Source organism: Bacidia gigantensis, assembly GCF_019456465.1.
Source record: "Bacidia gigantensis strain McMullin 20006 chromosome Unknown contig_295, whole genome shotgun sequence".
Taxonomy (NCBI): Eukaryota; Fungi; Ascomycota; class Lecanoromycetes; order Lecanorales; family Ramalinaceae; genus Bacidia; species Bacidia gigantensis.
In genome coordinates this window covers 1,754,082-1,775,431 of record NW_025408608.1, presented here as the reverse complement: position 1 = coordinate 1,775,431, position 21,350 = coordinate 1,754,082, and the positions used below count along the sequence as shown (strand labels likewise).

The following is a 21,350-nucleotide window of genomic DNA, read 5'->3' as shown; positions in this document are numbered from 1 at the left end:
GTCTGAAAACTCCGCTTCCATGATTCAAAATGCAGAGGGCGAGATCTCTGTCAGGGGCACGGTTGTTAGAGGTTTCTACGAGTACCTCATCTTCAGATCCTAGGAAGTGAATGAAAAGGTAAGGAGCGCTCCGCAACTTATGACCTTCAGAGGCACTGAAATTTACCTCAAGATCAACCATAACGAGGAGAAAAGTAAGAAGCGAGCACAGGGACATGCCGACTTAGCGAATAGCACAATATACCCAAATGTCAACGGACAGCGTCTCTACCTCTACCAGTAAGGTAGAGCACCTAAATCATGTGATCCTCACTAACAGCCACCAGCGTGCGCAATCCCATCTGCAATCGAAGTTAACACTGACAGGACGGCCTTACCTGAATACAATACCCTTAGTCCAAAGACTTCTTGGCTGGCCAACTCCATATCTAGCCATGTCGTTAGAGACACATTTGCTGGCACCTAGCAGGTTGAACTCGGCCGCTGTGCAGCCCTTGCATCGTTGAATGCACTGCATATCATTCAAACCCTTTTGAGGCCGATTAGGACTGCATTTTGGCATCACCAGGCAAGGTTTACCAACGTAAGTCGGCATGAGAGAATGGTGTGCACATCGTGCTATGGTCTTATTGGGAGATGGGGACCAGGTGAGAGACGCATGTTTACTACCTAAGTGCTGCCTAAATATGATCTTACAACGACGTAACCCGGGGTTGTAAGTACCCAAATATCAGTGATTCATATCATTACCTACTTTAATACCTTTACTATCGTATCTCTAGCTTAATCCGCTTGTTAAATACTTTTAGGTATTTCTTTTTATGATCCTACCAAGTCCTGCAAGCTACGGCCGCCGCCTTCTCTTTTCATTCATAGGCTCGAAGTTTCTTCTCTACAATACCCTAATTCGAAACAATAGGAGAATGTTGGGAAGTTCGGCGTGCAGTGTATAAGCCATAGTGCCTTCGACTGATGTGTTTCTCTTGCAAATTATCTCCCTCTTTTACGGTCGTGAAGTGAAATTTTGATTCTTGAGAATCTCTCCTCACGTAGATGATAAGGGTAAGAACTGTTTGAAACTTATAATGTGTATATATGTGATTGACGGCTCGCTGGAAAGTAGTATCGGCTTAACGAGGAAGACTTTGTCTAGAGGCGACTGGAAGCAGCTAGAGAATACAGCGTCATAGTCAAGTTATCTTATTGACATCTGGACGATATACTAGTGGGTAGATCACAAGAAGAGGGAAGAGTTCTAGTGATTCAATCTTCCTCTCCTCCATGCTCCACGGCCAACGTCTTCTCTCGAGACCATGGGATGGAAGAGAGATTTTCTTATCGTTCTATGCTCGTACCGAATACTCTGCAGTCAACTTATTCTTGGGTTCTGGTTGGGGTGAATCATTACAGTTCGCAGAAGACTACAACAAGAAAAATATGCCTTAGGAAGAGTGTGACGCTCGTGATTATGCTCCCTTTTCGGTCTGCTGGCTAAAGTACCCAGAGAGGCGAGAGGGGGAGGAAGGTAAAGGCTCTCATCGGGTGGCTAGGTGGAAAGTGGGAAGGAACGGAGATCTAAGGTGATGGCCGATACTCGTACGTGTATGCTATTGATATAGCTACTCGTATGTAGCTATCTATGTGATTATCCAAATGACTATTCAAATTTCCAGCCACCAGAGACCTCTCATCAGCAAGCGATAAGGTTAGTCATGTCAGGACGCGCCGTCCCTACTCGCGCGCTAGGTCATCGAGATGCTGACACCCGGTAGGGTACTTGGTGTCAGAAGCCTTACGTTGTTCCAGGATACTTTAGCTGGAAATGCTCCTATCGCCCTATCACACGCGCTTTATCTAGGTGTTTCAACATGCTTTGCTGCTATCCGGCAACTTCGCTGGGAAAAATGCTGTTTGGGTATGACAATAGTTGAGATCATATGATCTGGTACATTAGGCAACACTTCAACATTATGACATGAAGATCTGAAAGCTCTTTGTGGAAGTATGATTGGTAGAAGTTATCGGAAGATAGTGACCCTGACGCCCAATTTTGGTGAGACAGGAATGGCGCCATCGCCAAGTCATTTGAATGGTGCTGTGACACCAATCTCAATTGGTTGCTCGGTCAGGGGTCTTGCCAACTGTATTGACTCATTCAGAGCATTGGTCGCCCTGCGATGGCGGCGCAGATAGTACTTCAGAGCTTCGGCCCCCATCATCTGCGCTGAGTTATTCTCATTCGTAAATAATCATACACACGATCTCTCGCAAACAGTATAACGTTGTTGTTCAGTCAATCAGCAAGATTCTCGCTACCTCGACGATGGGTGCAGCGTTGCCTTCAAGCTGGCACAGAGACTTGGTCGGGCTCGCTGCTGGTTCAGGCAGCACTGGACTCCTCGGGCTCGGCGTCGTCATCCTCCGGGCTATTGCGCGCAAGCGGAGAACGAGACGAACAGACAGAGTAGAAGGGTTAGGATGGGATGACTGGTTCACTTTCGTCACTGAGGTACGAGGTGTCTTGCTCTGATTGTCTTGCTCGCTAACATTGCTCATAGATCTTTGCTTTTTCAATCTCGATGGCTGATTTTTCCTGTATGAAAGATCTCCGCACTAATTTGATGGCTGTCATTGCTAAGCTTAGACAGTGGCGATATGGCTGAGAAAACTCTCGCCAGAAGATGTCTCGGCAGACTTCCTGTGTTGGAGCTTCTATGCCACCCATATCTGCTGGGTCGCTATCCACGGAATGGCGTCTCTGTCAATCCTCACGCTTTACAAGCGTCATTTTGGGGGCGTTAAAAGAGTAGACCGCTGGATAAATTTGTTGAGGTTGATTGTAGTAGTGTGGACTGTCGGAGCAGTAAGACTGAAATTCATCGCAGAAGCTTGCTCGCTGATAGTATATAGATCTTGTGGACTATGCTTGGGGAAGGCACGCCTCTCAGTCGATACTGCACCCTCGGTCCAAATGAGCGGTACATAGCTAGAATTGGAACGACATCTGCAGTTCACTTTTTCTTGAATATCATGATCCTGTTGACTCCACTTCCTTGGATCAGGGAGATCCCAGCAGAAAGTTCTAAGAGGTGCTTTATTGGCATAATGTACTCCTTGGGCTGGGTGTAAGCGAGAACACTGTTCACGATTTCGAAACACTGATTTCTGTTATCAGCACTCTAGGGCTCTCTAGTAGTCGTCTTTACTACCTTCTTCAACGACTACACAAGCCGAAATCGGAGGCCCTGCACTACAGCTTGTTGGCGGTGACCTTGAGTATCGCTGAGATCAATACTTCTCTTATCGTCATCAGTTTGCCAACGCTTATGCCAATCGTGGACTGGTGTCTTAATGAATATGAATGGATCTCAAAGAAGACAAGAAGAGTTGATGATCACATCAGGGATAGAGCCTCGCAAGGAGTGATAGTAAGCGATGGTATGCTATTGCAGATGCCGACCCTTCGCCAGAGTCTACCGGGCCATGAGCTTGAACGAGGACACAGACAGTCGGAGGATTAGTATGTCAATTACACATCTACGGATGGGGATTTTAGACCCCCAGTATTGAGACCAACCATTGACAGAAGAAATTACAACCAGGGAGAAACGGAACCGGCAGTAATTAAGCGCGGGAACGACGGAGACGGCTTTCTGAATGACTAATGAACTACGATGGAAATTTGTATTTCGCTAGTATAGATTAAGATGCAGGCTTATGGTTGAAATGATCCTTTTACGAAGCGAGAAGGCTTTTATACACTTATCCAAATCCTTCAACTTTTCTTCTCGCCAGCAATACGTTTTCTTAGCCGATGTCAATATGAGAGTTCTCACGATGCCCACGAGCTTTATTCTTTGAGACACGTATTTGGTCAATGAGTCAATTCTTAGTAAACTGTGTTCCAGCCACGAAGTCCATTCAGAACACAAAATGCAGTCTAAGGAATTAGATATCCTGCTTTTGAGAAGCACAGTGCTTGGACAAGATATCAGGTATCCGCCAAGTCCTTTTGACTTCGAGGTGCACGTTAAGGACTCATTTGCCACTGGCTTCAACTTTAGATGGCCAACATACCAATCAACCCTTATATCCACAAAAGTCTCTGTCACCGTGTCTGTGGTCGCTGTTAGTCCAATATCCTTCTTCAGCTGCAGTGAAAGGTCTCTGTAGAATCTATCTAAAGCACTTCATCCAATCTTTCGCTACTTCTCTCGTCGGCGCATTCGACTATGGTCATAAGATCTGCAACATTCCGCACTGTTAGCAAATTTAGTACCGTCAAATCATCTTTCCCACGAGATAGCTACTCAACGCACACAACTGAATATCAAACTTTGGCCTCGTGGGGCAGTGACTGGGTCTTAAAACTAGCAAAAGCTTTTTTAGGACCAATTAGCAATCACAATAAAGATCATGATGGCACAGACGCAAATCCTTGACATACAAGTTTCGCCGGCACGATCACATCATAAATCTCTATGTAATTTTCCACATCCAAGCAATCCATCACCGCCGCCGAAAAAGCTGTCTCATGCCCATCACGTTTGCCCTGTCCCACCATTGCCCACAATTCCACATTTCCCATTCCCAACAGGTATCCCTGCTGTCGTAGTCGATGGAGAAGTCCTGAACTGTGTGCCGCCGAACGCGACTCCTGGATCACAGCTACTCCCAATTAACAATTCACAGTCGTAGCCGTTGCCAAGACCAAGGTAGACAAAGGCACGACAGTTGTCACTTGAGGTGATGCAGGCGACACAGCAGTCGTACGGTGAGCTGCCGGAAGTAAAGGAGGCATGGTTGCCGCTGCCACCGTCGACTTCGTTGATAGTCTTGCCGCCGTTGGCGGTGGTGGCGATGTTGTTGGGTTGGCAGGCGGCGTAGGTGGTTGCCGTAGGGATGGTGGCGACTTCTGTGGCTAGATGGGAAGATTTAGCTGGGGTGATGGTTTAGAAGGACGAGGGAGACGAACCTGTGATAGTAGTGGTTGTTTGAACAGTTGTGCCAGTTGATGTTGTGACTGTGGTTGATGTAGTGGCTGTCGCAGTTGCGGTCACTCGATCAGGGATGATAGTGCTTGTCGATGTGGAAGTGGTAGTTGACGTGACAGTCGACGTGGGTGTGGCGGCATTCACTGTGCTCGTGCTTGTTGCTGTCACGGTCGCGGTCTTTGTCGTGACAGTCTCGACCAGTCTACCGCAGATGACAGCTGTTGGAAATAATTGAGGTGAGACCACAGGCTTGCCATTAGCAAGCTTGACGACGATCTGTTGCGGCGCTGCTGCTCGGGCTGCAAGACCAAGCACATCACGAGCCTTGATCTTGGGTACATAGTCGGGGTCTGATTTGATGGCCGTGAACCCTGCAGGAGCTGATATGGTAGATGTGCCGCTCGTTGTGGTCGTGATGGTGTTGGTCTGAGTGGCTGTCTGTGTTGTTGTCGAGGTGATGGTCGAGGTATCTGTATCTAATAAACTTGCAGTCAGCGTTGACAAACAAAGGTGGATCCGGCTGCGCTTACTGGTAAGTGTTGTAGTTGTCGTGTCAGTGCTCGTCGGGCCTGTTATCGTAACGGTAGTGAAAGCTGTCGTTAGACCAGTCGTCGTTACTGCTGCAGGAGTGACTGTCGTGACTGGAGTAGAAGTGACTTTGACTTGCTTGGTTAGGGTGAGTGTCAGAGCGTAGGTCTGAGTTGGAACTGATTTGACAGAACTAGTTCCCATTTTGGTGGCACATAGCTGTTGTGCGAGTGTGGCGCTCTCAGCAAGCTTGCCAAATATTGTGAAGAGGAGCAGAAAGATGATGGGCAACTGCATGATGATGGCTTGACGTCGAAGGTATCCTGGAGAAGTTGCCTAAATTTGTAGAATGAACTGATGTCTGGTGAATGCTCTACTGCCATGGGATAACGAGGAGTATATATAGACATCGCGCAAACGGCCGACAGCGGTCTCTTCTGGATGCTGACATCGGCTTCGGTCAAAGATCTGAGGTTTCTCATGAGTAGTCGGGATTGCTTTTGCTCCTTACAGTGGCCGTAGGTAATTTCCGCGAGCTGGACTGAGTACAGCTTCAAAGTAGCAAGCCACAGAGGTGTATTTACGTAAAGGAGCCATGTCGTAGACGCCTGGAAAGACTCCCATAGCCCGAATAGTCTTGGTGGAAGAGGCGGGCGATCGTATCCATTGACACCTTGCGAGTGCAGGAGGCTGAGGGAGCACGCAGGCATTATGTCATTTGTGCTAATGCGGCTCGCGTTATACCCTTTCTATCAAGCGTAAGCGAGAGCGAGGATTGTTGGATTGAAAGCTTGGGTCTCGACGAAGATTCTAGATCTCGACCCTCGCCCGTTCCTGGATTAGAGCTAGCGCTGCTCGTATGTTAGCTCATGGTGGCTTTGTACTTAGGCCGCTAAACTTCCTCTAGCACCTCCACAAACTCGCCTATTTTCAGCTTCAGGGGTTTAGTGGGTGGCAACAGAGCTTTCATTTGACAAGCTTTGTACAAATAGTAATAATCACAAGGGTTACGACGGTGGGATAGTGCCGAATACCCCCTAAGATCACCCAATAATGTAGGTACCCTCTGCGCGGTGATCTGCCTCTAAGGGAGTGGTAACGGTAGCACTGCGGGAACTGGCAGAAACGCCACAGTAGCAACGTCGAGTATAGAATCCCACCTTGAGCCCTACCACGGGGCTGCAAAGAGAAGACCGTTCCTCCGACTGCGGCCATGGACGCTTTTTTCACATAATCTCGCCCTATGGCCCTTCGGGTACCTGCACTCTGTACTCTATCAATGGAGGCAGTCCCTCACCTTCTGGCCTAGGAGACTCACAGCCAATTCTAGATTGTATAAATATGTGATCATTGATCATGTGAATATTCACAGGACTGAGACAATCGACCGGGAAGGAATCCGGATGACAGCAGGCAGGCAGAACCAAGGTACATTACCTTACCCTCTTGTGATGAAGTATACCCCTGGGGCAGAAGGCGTCTTGAGTATCATCAATTCTGAGAGACCTGGGATTGAGGTGGAACTCCTAAGCTTCGGCGTTAATTAATCCCAAATGACATGACAACTTCAACCCGTCACCTTCACAGAAATGTTCTCAGGGTGTCAGTGCTCAATGATGGAAGATGGCATCAACTCAAATGAAAACCACGAAAGGCACATATGTTTTAGCCCATGAACATGGCCGAATTTGTAAAAGGGCATCGAAGACTAGACTTAGGACACAGGAATCAGCTGCTCCACACACAGCTGGACGATCTGTTGAAGCTCTGTGATCCTTGCGTAACCGAAAAAATTTTGTCGTTCGAGCCGTACAGCGTCGAAATTCCGTTGCGGTATCGATGATTTGACTCAGTTCATCCCGTCTGTGCGCTCGCCGAAGTCCCCGAGTACCTTATTCGTCCATTCATCCTAACATCTCCACCGTACGACACCGCAAATTCCACACTTGGCACCTCCAATTTACGAATTGTGAAACTCATAGCTACGAAAAGGTACTTGAGTGCAACATAATGTAATCCCTGACCTGCTACAGGGGTAAGATACCAGTGTACGCCCTCTTGATCACATACAAATGGCGTGGTCCACTTTTCGAGGGGCGCGCTTCCTGAGGCCGCCATTTGAAGTGCCAGGACAAGGCAAGGATAGAAATTGAAAGCGGGAATAGGTTGAGTACCAACGGCTGTGTATTTGATACTGGCACGGGGGTTGATAGATTCTTCGTAGCCTGAGACGAGAAGGGGACGAGACGGGTCGGCGACCGCAAGGCCACTGTGATCGGTCAGAAAGATTGAAGAAGGTGCATTTATCGAGGGGGATGTTCGAACTTACGAGCCTCGTAGTGTGTCGTTCGCTGCCGAAGCAAGCGCCAGTAAGGCGGCGAAGGACACGAAAGAAACATAGACGTGAGACGGAAGGTGCATTTTCGTCAGTAGGAAGTGGGAACGTGAGCTGGTTTCTTGAAGGGTCGGGTTGGCGGCATTCAAGTATCTTATATTGATCACGGCAGGCGCCATTGACTGTACCAGCTCTTGAGTCTCCGCTTCGGATCGACCGGCAACTTGTAGACTTTGCATTGCTTTGCTCCGACTGCGCTTGTATGTATTTTTAGGAGATATTTTCGGAAGTGGAACTAATACAAGGGCATAACCCGAACAAGGCAATCATCGCAACCACAATTGGACCCTACCTTCAGCCGTTACCCCATCTCGGTTTGTTTCCGTATGACTCGGCTGTGGTATCATTTGATGTCTAAGTGAAAAGAGAATGTTTCACCCGGAGAAGCCAATTTTGGAATTACAATGCCCTGCCGTGGTCCGAACCACAGTATTCCGTACAATATCTCGCGAGAGCCTGTCGCAAGTTTCATGTGCCTTGAACAACACTCGACACAAGTGGATACTCAACACATAGCGGATTCTCTTGGATATATGGCCGGGACCTCAGCCCAAGATCAACTTGTCCTCGTCGCATAGCGCCTTAGATGCACTATGCAATGTGTCCCAGGCAAGAATTTCAGGCAACTAATTGAATGCTGTGATGGCTTTAGGCTGTGATTTGAGATTCGCAATTGAAGGCTAGAATAGCTGGGCGAGAAAGCACATGTGCACATCGTGCGGAAGTGTTCCGCAATACATTTCTATCGTCTTGCCACACATTTTTGATGTCTTGGCACTTTCCTCCGTCTTCTCGCGACATGACCAGCGTGCCTTGCTTACGGCTCTTGAAACGCAGCCCAGTCATAGCAATCCAAAATAAACGATATATGGTCACCTTTGAAGTCATGATTGTACCGGCTTTCCTCAGGATATGACATGACTCTCGATTGGTGGATGCCGAATTGAAAATGCCTCGAAAAGCCATGTGCGTCCCCCTACGCTTGTGATATGTACTTTGTATTGACATGAGTGCAGAGACTCGCGCATTCCGACCCTGATACGCAACTGCGTTCAAGTGAGTCACCTCAAGACCTTACAAAATTCACGGCCTGGTTAAGCCAAACAGGAAAAGAAACGAAGCTTCTTCATCATCGTGGGCGATCGAGCGAAAGATGTCATCGTTCACTTGCATTACATACTCACAAGTGTGGACATAAAGCAGAACAAGTCAGTATTATGGGCGTATAAGAAGGACCTCCTGGGCTTCACGAGTCACAGGCGAAAGAGAGAGCAGAAGATTAAGAAGGAGATCAAGCGGGGCATTCGAGAACCGAATACCGAAGATCCTTTTGAATTATTCCTTACACTGCACAATATCCGTTATGTCTACTACAAGGAGACAGAAAAGATCCTGGGTAATACCTTTGGAATGTGTATACTGCAGGATTTCGAGGCTGTCACCCCCAACCTCCTCGCGCGGACCATTGAGACCGTCGAAGGGGGAGGCATGGTCCTCTTGCTCTTGAAAGGCATGAAAAGCTTGAAGCAGCTCTACACTTTGACTATGGATATACATTCTCGGTATCGCACTGAGGCGCATGATGATGTAGTAGCTCGCTTCAATGAGCGATTTGTGCTCTCCCTCGGTGGCTGCGAATCGTGTCTCTTCGTGGATGACGAATTGAACGTGTTGCCCATCTCAGGTGGTAAGAATGTGCAACCGTTGCCTCCTCCCAGCTCCGAGCAGGAAGAAAAAAGCGAATCTCGAAAAGAGCTTGATGGCATCAAGGAGAGTCTCGCAGACTCCCCACCTGTAGGTCCTCTAGTGAAGATTGCGAAGACTGTAGATCAGGCGAAGAGCCTGCTTACTTTTGTCGATGCCATAGCTGAGAAGACGCTCAGGAGCACAGTGACGCTGACAGCCGCGAGAGGAAGAGGGAAATCTGCAGCACTCGGCGTTGCAATCGCTGCCGCAGTAGCGCATGGATATAGCAACATTTTCATAACGTCTCCTAGTCCAGAAAATCTCAAGACATTATTTGAATTCATTTTCAAAGGCTTCGATGCTTTAGATTATCTTGATCACATTGATTACACCATCATTCAATCAACTAATCCAGACTTCAACAAGGCTATCGTTCGTGTCAATATTCACCGTCAGCATAGACAGACCATACAATATATTCAGCCCCAAGATGCGTATGCGCTAGGTCAGGCAGAACTTCTTGTCATTGATGAAGCTGCGGCCATTCCACTGCCTCTCGTCAGGAAATTGATGGGTCCGTTTCTGGTTTTCATGGCTTCAACAATTAATGGGTACGAAGGTACAGGGCGGTCACTGTCATTGAAACTGATACAGCAACTTCGAGATCAGTCAAGAGGCGGTAAAGTGTCTAAGCCTACCGATGATGGTGAGGTCACCAGTCGATCTGCAGATGCAAAGACAAATGGTGACACCTCAATCCAAAGCAGGTCGCTCAGGGAGATCACGCTTGCCGAACCCATACGGTATGCTCAAGGAGACGCCGTGGAGAAATGGCTCAACAAAGTACTTTGCCTAGATGCCAGCTTGCCGACCTCAAAACTCGGCGTTCAAGGTTGCCCTCATCCCTCGAAGTGCGAATTACTTCATGTCAATCGGGATACGCTGTTCTCTTTTCATCCCGTGTCTGAGAAGTTCCTCCAGCAGATGATAGCTCTCTATGTCGCGAGTCACTATAAGAACTCTCCAAACGACTTGCAGCTCTTGAGCGACGCGCCCGCTCACCAACTCTTCGTTCTTGTGCCTCCCGTGGACGATAATAGCACGAGATTACCGGAGCCACTTTGTGTCATACAAGTTGCTTTGGAAGGGCAGATTAGCAAGCGGAGTGTGATCAATAGCCTGAGTCGTGGCCAAAGGGCCGGCGGTGATCTCATCCCGTGGCTTGTCAGCCAGCAATTTCAAGATGACGAGTTTGCTGGTTTGTCGGGAGCACGAATAGTTCGCATAGCCACGAATCCTGAATATGTCAATCAGGGCTACGGAAGTCGTGCTCTGAGCCTGCTCATAGACTTTTACGAAGGCAAATTTGCAAACCTATCAGAAAGCGACGTCGCTCAAGACGAGTCGATTGTTCGAGTGACGGACGCTGAAATTGAAAGCTCCACACTCCAACTCGACAATGTCAAAGTTCGCGACATCAATAGCATGCCACCATTATTCTCACGTCTCTCAGAACGTCGACCGAACTACCTTGACTACCTTGGCGTCTCCTACGGACTCACGCAACCCCTGCACAAATTCTGGAAGAGAAGCTCCTTCTCCCCCGTCTATCTTCGTCAAACACCAAATGAACTCACCGGCGAGCACACTTGCGTCATGATCCGGACCCTCTCCTCCGGCCATGCCGATGAAAAAGGCAGCGCTTGGCTCGGCGCCTATGCCCGCGACTTCCAAAAACGATTCTTTTCCTTACTATCCTTCCAATTCCGAGCCTTCCCCTCCATCCTCGCTCTCAGCATCAACGAATCTGCCACCGCAGGCGCAAAGCTAGACGACTCATTTGACACCAGACCTCTGACCAAGACCGAGCTCGACGACTCGTTCTCCCCGTACGACCTAAAGCGTCTAGACAGCTACGCCAACAACATGCTCGACTACCACGTCATTCTAGACATGGTCCCCGCCATAGCGACCCTATACTTCTCAGGCCGCCTCAAACCAGCCGTCACACTCACGGCCGTCCAGTCATCTATCCTCCTCGCGATCGGCCTGCAGCGAAAAGTTCTCGAGGATATCGAGAAGGAACTTACCTTACCAGTCAGCCAGCTACTCTCCATGTTCGTCCGTCTCATCCGAAAAATCTCCTCTCATTTCCGCCAACTACTCGAAGGCGCGGTGGAAGAATCAATGCCCGACTCTGTCCAACCTTCCGACCCTGCAGAAAACGGCGATGCCCCCGACGACCCGCCAGCGAAATACGCACCACTTGCAAGAGATCTGAACGAAGAGCTCAAAGCCGGTGGGGACGAAGTCGACCAGGCGCTCAAAGAGAAGCAGAGAGCCTTGATCGATGCCTTACCGCTTGATAGGTACGAGATTGAGAGTGGTGGCGCGGGGTGGGAGGAGGCGGAGGAAAAAGTTCAGAGGTCGCAGGCGAAGGGTGGGGCGGGGGATGTTACGGTTAGTGTGAGGAGTGAGAGGAAAGAGGGAGGGAAGGGAGGGATGGGAGGGATGGGGAAGAAGAGGAAGGGGGAGAGTGCGGAGGAGGTGTATGCGGAGGAGATTGGACGGAAGGAGGAGAAGAGGTTGAGGAAGGGGATGGCGAAGGCGAAAGGGAAGGGGCGGTGAGAGGTGGGGGTTGGGGGAGGTGGTGTGTATGATTGTGTAAATCGTCTCCGATGGATCTATCTATATACATACATGCCTTGTTGTGGTTGACTGGAAAGAGAGAAAGGCGGGTGGGGGAAGAGGTTATAGATATCCACCACCAGCGAACCTTCCCCCGAAATCCTTCGCTTTCTTCGCCATGTCTGATTTGGCTTTATACCCGATCTTCATGCCTAATGCCATATCCTTCTCTCTATCAAACGCCCTTGCGCTAGGGTCGTCCTCTTTCTCCTCTTCCTTCCCCCCTGCCTCCTCCCCTGCACCTCGCCCCTCCGCTTTCCCACTCACATCAACGCGGCCTTTGTTCTTCCGCTCATCCATCAAACTCCCCCCTCGTCTCATTTTCTCATTATACTCCCTGACTTTCCGTTCCGTCTCCCGATCTTTCTCTTCTCTCTTCCTCTTCTTTTCCCTGTCTCCACTTTCCCCACCTACTCTCCCACCACTACCTCCTCCTCGCGCACTATCACCACCCCCACCCGAAACGCCTAAAACCTCATCCTCCAGCCTCTTCCGCTTCTGCTCCGGCGTCTCTGTCCATACGCTGTCGATCCCGCCATTTGCCCCACCCCCGCCAGGAGGCCGCGAAGTAGCGCTCTTCCCCGTTTGAAATTTCCGGTTCTTCAACTTCGTTGGGTCGACGCGGGCAGTCCAATCGGATGAGGTCGGAGGGACGAGCATCCATTCTTCACGCTGGGCTTTCGCTGGTGCGGGAGCTTGTGGCTCTTCTTGGGGAAGGGAGGGGCCGTGATGGCTCTGGTGGGTTGGGAGTGGGTTGGCGGAGGGAAGGGAGGGGCCGATATCGGAGTCTGAGTCAGAGTCGGGGCTGAGATCGGAGGGAGGGCGGTTGAAGTTGGGGGATTTTGAGTTGAGGGGGCTGTGCGTACGTGGAGGGGAGTCTGGGGGATGAGAGGGAAGTTGTGAGAGCGGCGCTGGAGGGGCGGCAGGGCCAATTATACGGGGTTGTTTTTGGGGAGATGATGGAGTCGTAGTGGTGGTCTGATTGGAGGCTAGAAGAGATGAATCCTGAGCGTCTGTATGTTGTGAAGTAGGTGGTTCTTGAGAGGAGCTTCGTGCCCTTTTAGGCTTTGCATGAGACGAATGGTTTTCATCGTCGCGTTTGCGCTTGCGCTCGCTTGTCGTCAGTCCTGGTGGGAGCGATGGACCTATGGCTGCCATTGAAAACGGTGATAACGAATAGTCGAATTCGACTTTCCTATAGAAGGCTTTCGTTGATTGGGAGTCGATGGACTATAAGAAGTCAGGGTTGAGAGTGGAAGGTGGCTGTCAATGAATAAGGTAGGTCGGCTCGGCCGGGAAGTTGACCCTAAGAGACCCGCTTAAGGCACCATAAGGTAGACGAGTTTCCGGGGGCAAGGGGCGTCAGGAGGGTTTTGACAACTTCTTTCCCTCATGTTCCTCTGTGCTGGGTCACTTAAGGCGACTTTGAGGGTGTATGACAGTACTATCTAACTCGAGCTAATCATGCCCGCCGTTAGTGGGCATATTAGGGCTGCCACTATCAGAATCTGTCTAGACTCTGGCTGACGTGGTTGGCAAGGCTGGCTCTAAGGTGCCTCATGGGCAGTGCCTATCTGCACATGATTGCCGGCTCTCACACCACTGGTTGACTGCATCAGTTCGTCTGAATGATAGCGATTCCCCATGCTGAATCATGTCGTTTGGTGTCTCCGTAAGCGATGCGATTCTCCTCACCCAGCTTGCAGCAAGAGCAGTCGGCAACACTCGCAAAGCGTGCGGAGAGTACGCAGAGCTCACCAAATCCGTCTCGAATCTCAGCGTTGTCCTTGACCGGCTTGAAGCTGAGCTTCGACAGCCTAATCGAGCCCTACATTCTAACGAAAGTTACCAGGAGGAGCTCAAATTCCTCACGGCTCAATGCAAGGTCGGCCTCGAGGAGCTGAACAAGGTTGTGGATAAATACAACGCTCTTAGGAGTGAAGGAAAAGGAAGCCACAAATTATGGAAGCAGGTGAAATTTGGAAACGGCGAGGTGGTAAACATTGAAACATTGAAAAATAAGCTGGTATACTATACCTCTGCTCTCACCCTGTATATCAACATGATTGTTCTTGGCTGCGTGGGGAGGGTCGAAAAGCAGATGGACGATGCCGGCGGAGATCTGAAAGACATCAAAGTAGCAGTGAACAATATTTCGGCGCAGATTCAGGCTAATAACAGGCATGAGGAATCCATACTCACCGATTACCCGGGTGATGACAAGACGGTCTGGAAGGATCTCCGCCGAGAGTTAGTAAGAGACGGCTTTTCGAGTGAGGTGATACAGAGACGTAAAAGAACGATCATCGCTTATTTCAAAGAGCTCGGCGAGAGGGGAATACTTGACGATGTTGAGCCTTTGTCTCACGTGCACAGAAACGTAAAAGCCTTCACACCACCTGTCAAGAACGATGTAGAGCCGACTTCCGCTGTAGACTCATGGTTATGGCCAGTGCCGGCTCGGACAGTGCAACCAAATCACGAATCGCAAAAAGGGAAGAGAAGGTTGCCAAATAATGCCCCTTTCGGACACTCACTCAGAGACTCCTGCAGCGACGGGGCTCGTTCCAGCAATAAGAACTCCTCGGACGTTTCGCCCACATTATCTCAAGAGCTGCCAATCCATGAATTCCGTGATGGTTTGACACCCCAAACTCAAAATAGTGGCACGAAAGGTACAGTAACAATCATGGAGCAAGATCTTCGATCTTCGTCTCAGACTCAACTCGATAAAGAAGCAAGTCCAAGCTCAAAGGATGCTACTTCGCTATCGTGCGGCCTCTCTGAAACCACTGACGCTGCGCACGACTTTCAGGCTAAAACGAATTCCTCAGCGGTTTGGGTCTTCGGTTCCTGGTCATCGCCGAGAACTTCTTCGACAATACTTAGCATTTACCCACCGCAGGTTTTTAATTTCTTGCTACCGTGGCTCGGAAGACCGGGTATGAGCGAGAGCTACCTGAGACTTCAAGTCATATTTGACTCTGTTGGAAGTGACCAACTTTATACTAATTTTCTTTATAGTCATCATGCTTTCAGCCAATTGGTGGAAGAAAACGATTGTATTTGTCAAGCTGAAATAAAGCCAACAAATCTCGTGTATAGTGTCACAGGGTTAGAGATGCCGACTTCGTTGGGTGGAGTGAGATTAGTCAAAGTCAATGAGGTTCCAAATGGTTCAAGCTTATCCGAGATCAGGTCTTACTCGGTAGATGAACCCATCAAATCTTTATTGTCAGGAGACAAGAAATTGGGACATTTCCTTTGTGATGGTCTCCCAATCACCACTGTCAGCCGAGTGAATTTGACGTCACACTATTTCGAAAGATTAGAAAAGGCACCTCTTGTGCAGCATAAGACCAAATGGAAAAATGAATGGAAGTATCGGGCGGCAGGACCTTGGTGTAAAAGTGAAAATAATGCGCAGGAAGTCCAGCGCAATGTTTGAGGTGGGAGAGAACACATCAATGAGAAACCTACTATTTGGAAAAAAAAAGAGTTTTCTGGTGATTTAGACGGCCACGCACAAAGCACCTCGACAGCTGAATTGGCTACAAGACTGGTATCAGAACAGATATTCATTGATCCCTGATCACTCTTGATACTTATTTGAATTCCTCATTTGGCAGGCTTTCATGGGGGGCATACACTTAGGCGTTCTCAAATGTCTCTGGTCCGTTCCACCCGTGTGTCTCAACACTTAACAGAAGAGCACGAAGGTCTAGCTGGGCTTCCCGTGTGGCCTCGGCGGTGACCGTTCATATTTCGATCTTTGACAATACTGAACCTCAGTACCTCAAGCCGGAATCGAGATGGACAGTACGATTGGAAGGCAGAGAATACGAATCTGCTTCTCAGCGAATGACTCATCATCGCTATGTTCATGCTTAGGGCTGGCCTGATAGCACTGCTTTTGCCGCGTTTCGTTTCTCAAATCATTGCATATAACCGCAAGCCTTGGGATGGTTTGCCCAACGGAATTAGGGTGGATGGTCTACGCTGTCAGCGCAAGAATGGGCATGAACGTGAGCTCTGGATCCCTCAATCTTATCATGAATCGCTCTGCGATACTTTACGCTGGATATTGTGCGTATTTCATTACACGTCCAAATGCTCTGTACTTGTTGGAATTACAAAGTGAGGCCTCTGCGGAGACCGTGGGATGTCACTCAAGCGGTCGTTCTTGAGGACAAAAGATATGCAGAAGCAAAGAAAATTCTCTGGCTTGTCCGTATGACGAGCGCATTGAAGTCCGATCTGGCTGGAAAGCAATTATAACGGAGTGAAGAGGAGCATGGAGCCTCACATTCGGCCTCTTCAGCCAACTCTCTTCCCATATATCAGCAAATATCAAGCAGCTCTTGCCCCCGCATCTTGACTTGGAATAGAGATCGATGGCTGTGCTCAGAAGAGCGGACCCAGTCAGCAGCAGTCCTGTGACTTCGCACACGAGGATAAGCAGGCTAGCGCATCGATATGTATAATAAGCTTATGCGTCTGACAGATCTACAGTGGCTGGCCTACTGAGCCTACTTCAACCTTCTACCACAAGGCCACGCGGACCTTAGGTCTGTGGCTCTTTTCCTTTGTATGAACCTTAACAAGGAATTCCAAGCCTATCATGTCTGACGATGGCAAGAAAGTTCGCCATATGCATACGAATCTGACTTGTTTGTCAAGGCTTGGCTTTTCAGCTCTCGGGGCTGAAGATGACAGAGTCACAACCTCGTGAATTTATCCCCGCATAAAAGAGATATTTCGCCTCCGCATTCGTTCTCGTGCTGTGACGACATGCTTACCTACAACATGATTCACTCAATCTACTTTCCGAAGAAGGCATCATCGAGCGCAAAATCTCCGCGATATCCTTAGAATAGAAGCAGGACCTTTACACCGCCTACGACATGGAGGGTGGTAATTATTACTGTTACACAGACTTTTCTTTGCCTACGACAATATCCATGTGACATTTTGCAATGCAGAAAAATATATAAATGCAGTCATTTTCTCCTCCTTCCACTCTCGATATCAATACATCCAGCACCTCCATTGAGCGCACAAGCACTCTTCAAATTCAGAACGAAAATCTATTGCTCTCTTACTCATCTACCAATCCTCGTCCTCACAATGCAACTCACATTAGCTCTTCTCGCCTCTGCCATCGGCATGGCTCTCGCAGCTCCGTCCCCAAACGCCAAAGCCGAAGTCGAAGCCCGCCAAATCACCAGCGTCGGCCTCGTCTTCTACGGTGCCGATAATGACGCACTCTACAGTATCACTGCTCCCACGGATGGCTCTCTTTTCCAGACCAGTAAGTCTATCACCTCCACCAGTCCTCATCATTTCCGCCCTCATCACCCTGCTTCTTCTCTTCTCGCTTAGCTCTGTTCTATCCTTGCCTAATGTTCTGTCTTATGGACCCAGTCGTTTCCCGGCGTCGAGCCTTCTTGCTGATTTGCTCTACAGACCAACCCGATCTCTCCGTCTCCAACATCTACAACGCCGGCGGTGCGGTCTGCTTCATCCGTGGTAGTGAGGGCAGTCAGACTACGGTGCCTATCAATGAACACCCCGTTGGCCCGCCTCAGCCGCAGATTGATGGGCGATGCTACCACAATTGAGCCTTTGTGTGGAAATGATAATGTGGATTGTGGCAGGCGATATTGGTGATGGGGATGTTGAAAATCAAGATTGAATTCGTCGGGGTTAGAGGAACTTAAGCAGGGGTATCGCTCTCTAAATTGCGGATTTTGGCATTAGCATAGCGTTCTGGTACAAAGTAGCCATTAGTTGCTCTCTCTACTTTGCGTCAATTGATCCAGAGAATTGATCTCTTCATCCACTGTTTTGTCATTAGCTGCTTCAATAGTAGATTTGTCGACAAGCGATTAGTCTGGCAGGATACGTTCAATTGGCGATGGAGTTGTAATTCTTCGATGAGGATTCGCGGCTCCTCGATTGGAAAGATATCTAGGATTTTCGGGGCTAACAATCAATGAAGAAGTAGATAATACACACCACACAAATCCTGCTTATGAGAGAAGACAACGATCATTACACGCTCGGCATCCAACCCTCGTGCCAATCTTCACTGACCCAAAAGCCCCAGCGACCCCATAGGTCCCCCCGACTTACAACGATCCACATTAAACAACATCTGCGGATGACTCTCAAAAAAGTCCCCACAGCAGTAATGCCAATCCGGCCCATCATGCCTACACCCATCCTTCACAGTCAATTGACTCAGACAACTAAAATCCAGCTTCCCATCCGGCCCAACCTTCACCACTGGCCCCCCATCCCCACCCTGCTGCCCGCAATCATACGCCCCATCAAACACCGCCTCCAGTGAACTCCACCCATTATCCACAATCGCATTTGTCGTCTCAGCGCTCGTAGGATGGCTCGCGTCATGCGTGGCATAATAGCTCCTTTTCGTCACCTTGCTCGTATACTCGGACCAATCTTCCGGCTGGCCAGGGGTGGGGAAGGGGCCGTGACTATCAATGGTATCGCACACCCCATTCGGCTTGATATTACAACCGAAATTCACACGCTGGGATACTAAGGACGAGTTGAAGGCTGTGGCGTCATCGTACGCGGGACCTTGGAAGACGCGCCAGCCATTGCCTGCCATGGCGGCTGTGACGGCAAAGGTTTTGAATGCGTTGCCGAGTTCTTTTGTTTCGGAGGGGAGCGACATGTTGCTTGGGCTGGAGAAGGCGCCGGAGGAGGCGAAGGCGGCGAAGGCCGTGACGTTAGTCATGATTTCGTGGAGGGCGGAGTCGAGCATGGAGGAGATTTGGGTGTTGAGGTCGCTGAGGTGGGATTGGATGTCGGCGATTTGGACGGTTTGCGAGGCGGCGTCACCGGTGGGGAGGAGGGCGGAGACGACTGATGGGGCTTGTTGGAGGGCGGTGGTTACGATTCCGCCGATTGTGGCGACTGCGGCGGGTATCTCTGGGCCTGCTTCTGGGAAGGCGAGGAAAGCTAGGCCGGTGGTGAGGCCGAGGAGGATGTTGGCGATTGATGTGGAGGCTTTTTCTTCCGGGTCGAGGAGAGCGATCATTGAGGGGATGATGGAGGTAGCGTCTGAAGCTGCGAATTTGGTGGCTAGGAACCAGTTGGTGAAGAGGTTGTTGATAGCTGGTAAGTCTTAGCAATTGCCGATAGTGAGAGAGCGGAGCCATACTATAGATATTCCGAACAATATAACGTGCTTGCGGTCTAGATGTGTTGGGAATATTTGACGATACCTCATGACCTTCAAGGTCGCAACTATTTACATTGCTCTTTGTGCAATCAAAGTCTGAATTGTCTAGAGCGAGCCTCAGGAAGCAGGTAGCCCACGCCTCGGCAGGGGTGCAACAGTGACTTGCATCACTTTGACCAGTGCATTTTGGGGTCTTCGTAAACCAGTTCTGTACCCATTCCCCAAGAGCTAAGGTTCCAAAGCAAGTAGCATCATATGGTGTGCTAGATCCACCCGTGCATGTGTCTGCTCGAACACTGATAGCCGCATCATCGACAGGAAGCGAGCGCGACTGTGCGACCAGGGCGGCAAGGAGGAGCGAGGTGGCATACTTCATGTTGGAAGTTATGAGAGAGTTTATGAGTATGAAAGGCGACACGAGATACTGCCTGCCACAGACGCAGTCTTAGATCTATAAGAGCAAAGGGACCGTAATTTATACACAGAGTGGTTCCCCCAGCGTTATGGCTTTGGACAAGCAAGATGCGAACAGCCGCCATTCTTGAGTATTAAGCTTCAGGTATGACCTTCAGATATGACGGTTCGTAAAGCAATGGTGTAAAGGAGTCGCATACAAGCATAGCGAAGCATGCTTTTCTGGCCGGACGGTGGTATTGCGAAGGACAGTAGCTGCCGATATCGTCATCACCGGCGGCTCGAGCTTACCGTATCTGGACATTTGGGCATCTTCGTTGTACTCATGAGTCTTAGTAAGAAGCCACAAGCATCGAGAAGTCCCCCTTAAATTAAAGGTAATGCCAGAATGTGTTGGCGCTTCAATGTTTATGCTGTCTTTCCGAGGCTAATGCAGGTACATTGAACGATAAGATATCAGCCTCCCGTGGTTACATGAACGGAAGAATATAACCGCGGCTCTAATGTATTTCGCGAAACCCAAATGGGGTAAATGGGCATGCTTCCTTGACTATATTTGGTCTTAAATGCTGAACAGGACCAAGGAAGTGATTGAGTTAAGCAACAATGATGCCACGACTAGTGTTATCAGGAACGAATCCATAAAGCTCAGGGTTTCACGTCGATCTTTCATATCGGGGCGAGAAAGGGGCGTGGATACGAACTATGCCCCCCCACAAGATGACGGCGATCGGAACCTGCCCCACTCCTTGATCCGTCCCGTAAAGTGATAGCCATTCTAGGACAGCCTATTGCGAAATGGGACGAAGAAAAACCAGCCTTATGCAAGAAAGAGGCGCCAGCAGCGCATATCAGTGTTTCAAGGCTTGCGGATAATTATGACATGCTTTAAGCGATATCGATACTTTATTCAATTACCCGAAATTGGCACCTGATCTGTTTCTTTCGATCGAAAGACACAAAGAGCTTAGACGATGCAGCGTTTCCACGGGCGTTGACAAAGTAGTATAATAATGGAGCTTGGTCAGGCGTCGATGATCGCGGCGAATGCTCGAGTCAGGCAAGCCAGTAGACTCTGCCAATACGCGAGAACCTGCTGACTATCACATCAGAGGAGATGCGAATGTATGAATGGTCATTAGATCTCAGCAGTGATCTCCTTAGTCTCAAGGCATATATGCTGGTGTTGGAACAAGGTCTATGTCTGGCGGATTGGCTGACGATTTCGTTTCTTGCTTCATATGTACCCATCGAGTGAGGGTGTGTGCAGGCTGTAGGGGAGATACGTCTGTAATATTAGTATATCGGTGATGTTAGATTCTCCACCAGATGCCTGCTGGAGCATGAGACACTGCATGTACAGCTTCCCTCAAGCTTGTCATTTTTGCTGAAGCAAGGCATAGGAGACGTGAGCTTGTTTTAGAGATAGCTC

At 49.3% G+C, this 21,350-nt stretch overlaps 6 protein-coding genes across 6 annotated transcripts; 3 read left to right on the top strand and 3 right to left on the bottom strand.

The window, feature by feature from the left end:
- Positions 1-4,541: 4,541 nt before the first annotated feature.
- Positions 4,542-5,819, bottom strand: KY384_008583 (uncharacterized protein; the record flags this gene model as incomplete). The annotated part of the gene is made up of 2 exons (XM_044817071.1): positions 4,542-4,921; positions 4,976-5,819. 2 exons carry the CDS (start codon positions 5,817-5,819, stop codon positions 4,542-4,544), a joined length of 1,224 nt encoding a protein of 407 aa, XP_044666436.1.
- A 3,047-nt stretch (positions 5,820-8,866) lies between these two features.
- Positions 8,867-12,231, top strand: KRE33 (killer toxin resistant protein; the record flags this gene model as incomplete). Its single annotated transcript, XM_044817070.1, has 3 exons — positions 8,867-8,883; positions 8,934-8,973; positions 9,025-12,231. The coding sequence occupies 3 exons, from the start codon at positions 8,867-8,869 to the stop codon at positions 12,229-12,231; spliced, it is 3,264 nt and encodes a 1,087-aa protein (XP_044666435.1).
- Positions 12,232-12,354: 123 nt separating this feature from the next.
- On the bottom strand, positions 12,355-13,449 carry KY384_008581 (uncharacterized protein; the record flags this gene model as incomplete). The annotated part of the gene is made up of 1 exon (XM_044817069.1): positions 12,355-13,449. The coding sequence occupies one exon, from the start codon at positions 13,447-13,449 to the stop codon at positions 12,355-12,357; it is 1,095 nt and encodes a 364-aa protein (XP_044666434.1).
- A 496-nt stretch (positions 13,450-13,945) lies between these two features.
- Positions 13,946-15,739, top strand: KY384_008580 (uncharacterized protein; the record flags this gene model as incomplete). Its single annotated transcript, XM_044817068.1, has 1 exon — positions 13,946-15,739. One exon carries the CDS (start codon positions 13,946-13,948, stop codon positions 15,737-15,739), a length of 1,794 nt encoding a protein of 597 aa, XP_044666433.1.
- Positions 15,740-17,457: 1,718 nt separating this feature from the next.
- On the top strand, positions 17,458-17,912 carry KY384_008579 (uncharacterized protein; the record flags this gene model as incomplete). The annotated part of the gene is made up of 2 exons (XM_044817067.1): positions 17,458-17,602; positions 17,758-17,912. 2 exons carry the CDS (start codon positions 17,458-17,460, stop codon positions 17,910-17,912), a joined length of 300 nt encoding a protein of 99 aa, XP_044666432.1.
- Positions 17,913-18,379: 467 nt separating this feature from the next.
- Positions 18,380-19,880, bottom strand: KY384_008578 (uncharacterized protein; the record flags this gene model as incomplete). The annotated part of the gene is made up of 2 exons (XM_044817066.1): positions 18,380-19,437; positions 19,676-19,880. The coding sequence occupies 2 exons, from the start codon at positions 19,878-19,880 to the stop codon at positions 18,380-18,382; spliced, it is 1,263 nt and encodes a 420-aa protein (XP_044666431.1).
- Positions 19,881-21,350: the final 1,470 nt, after the last annotated feature.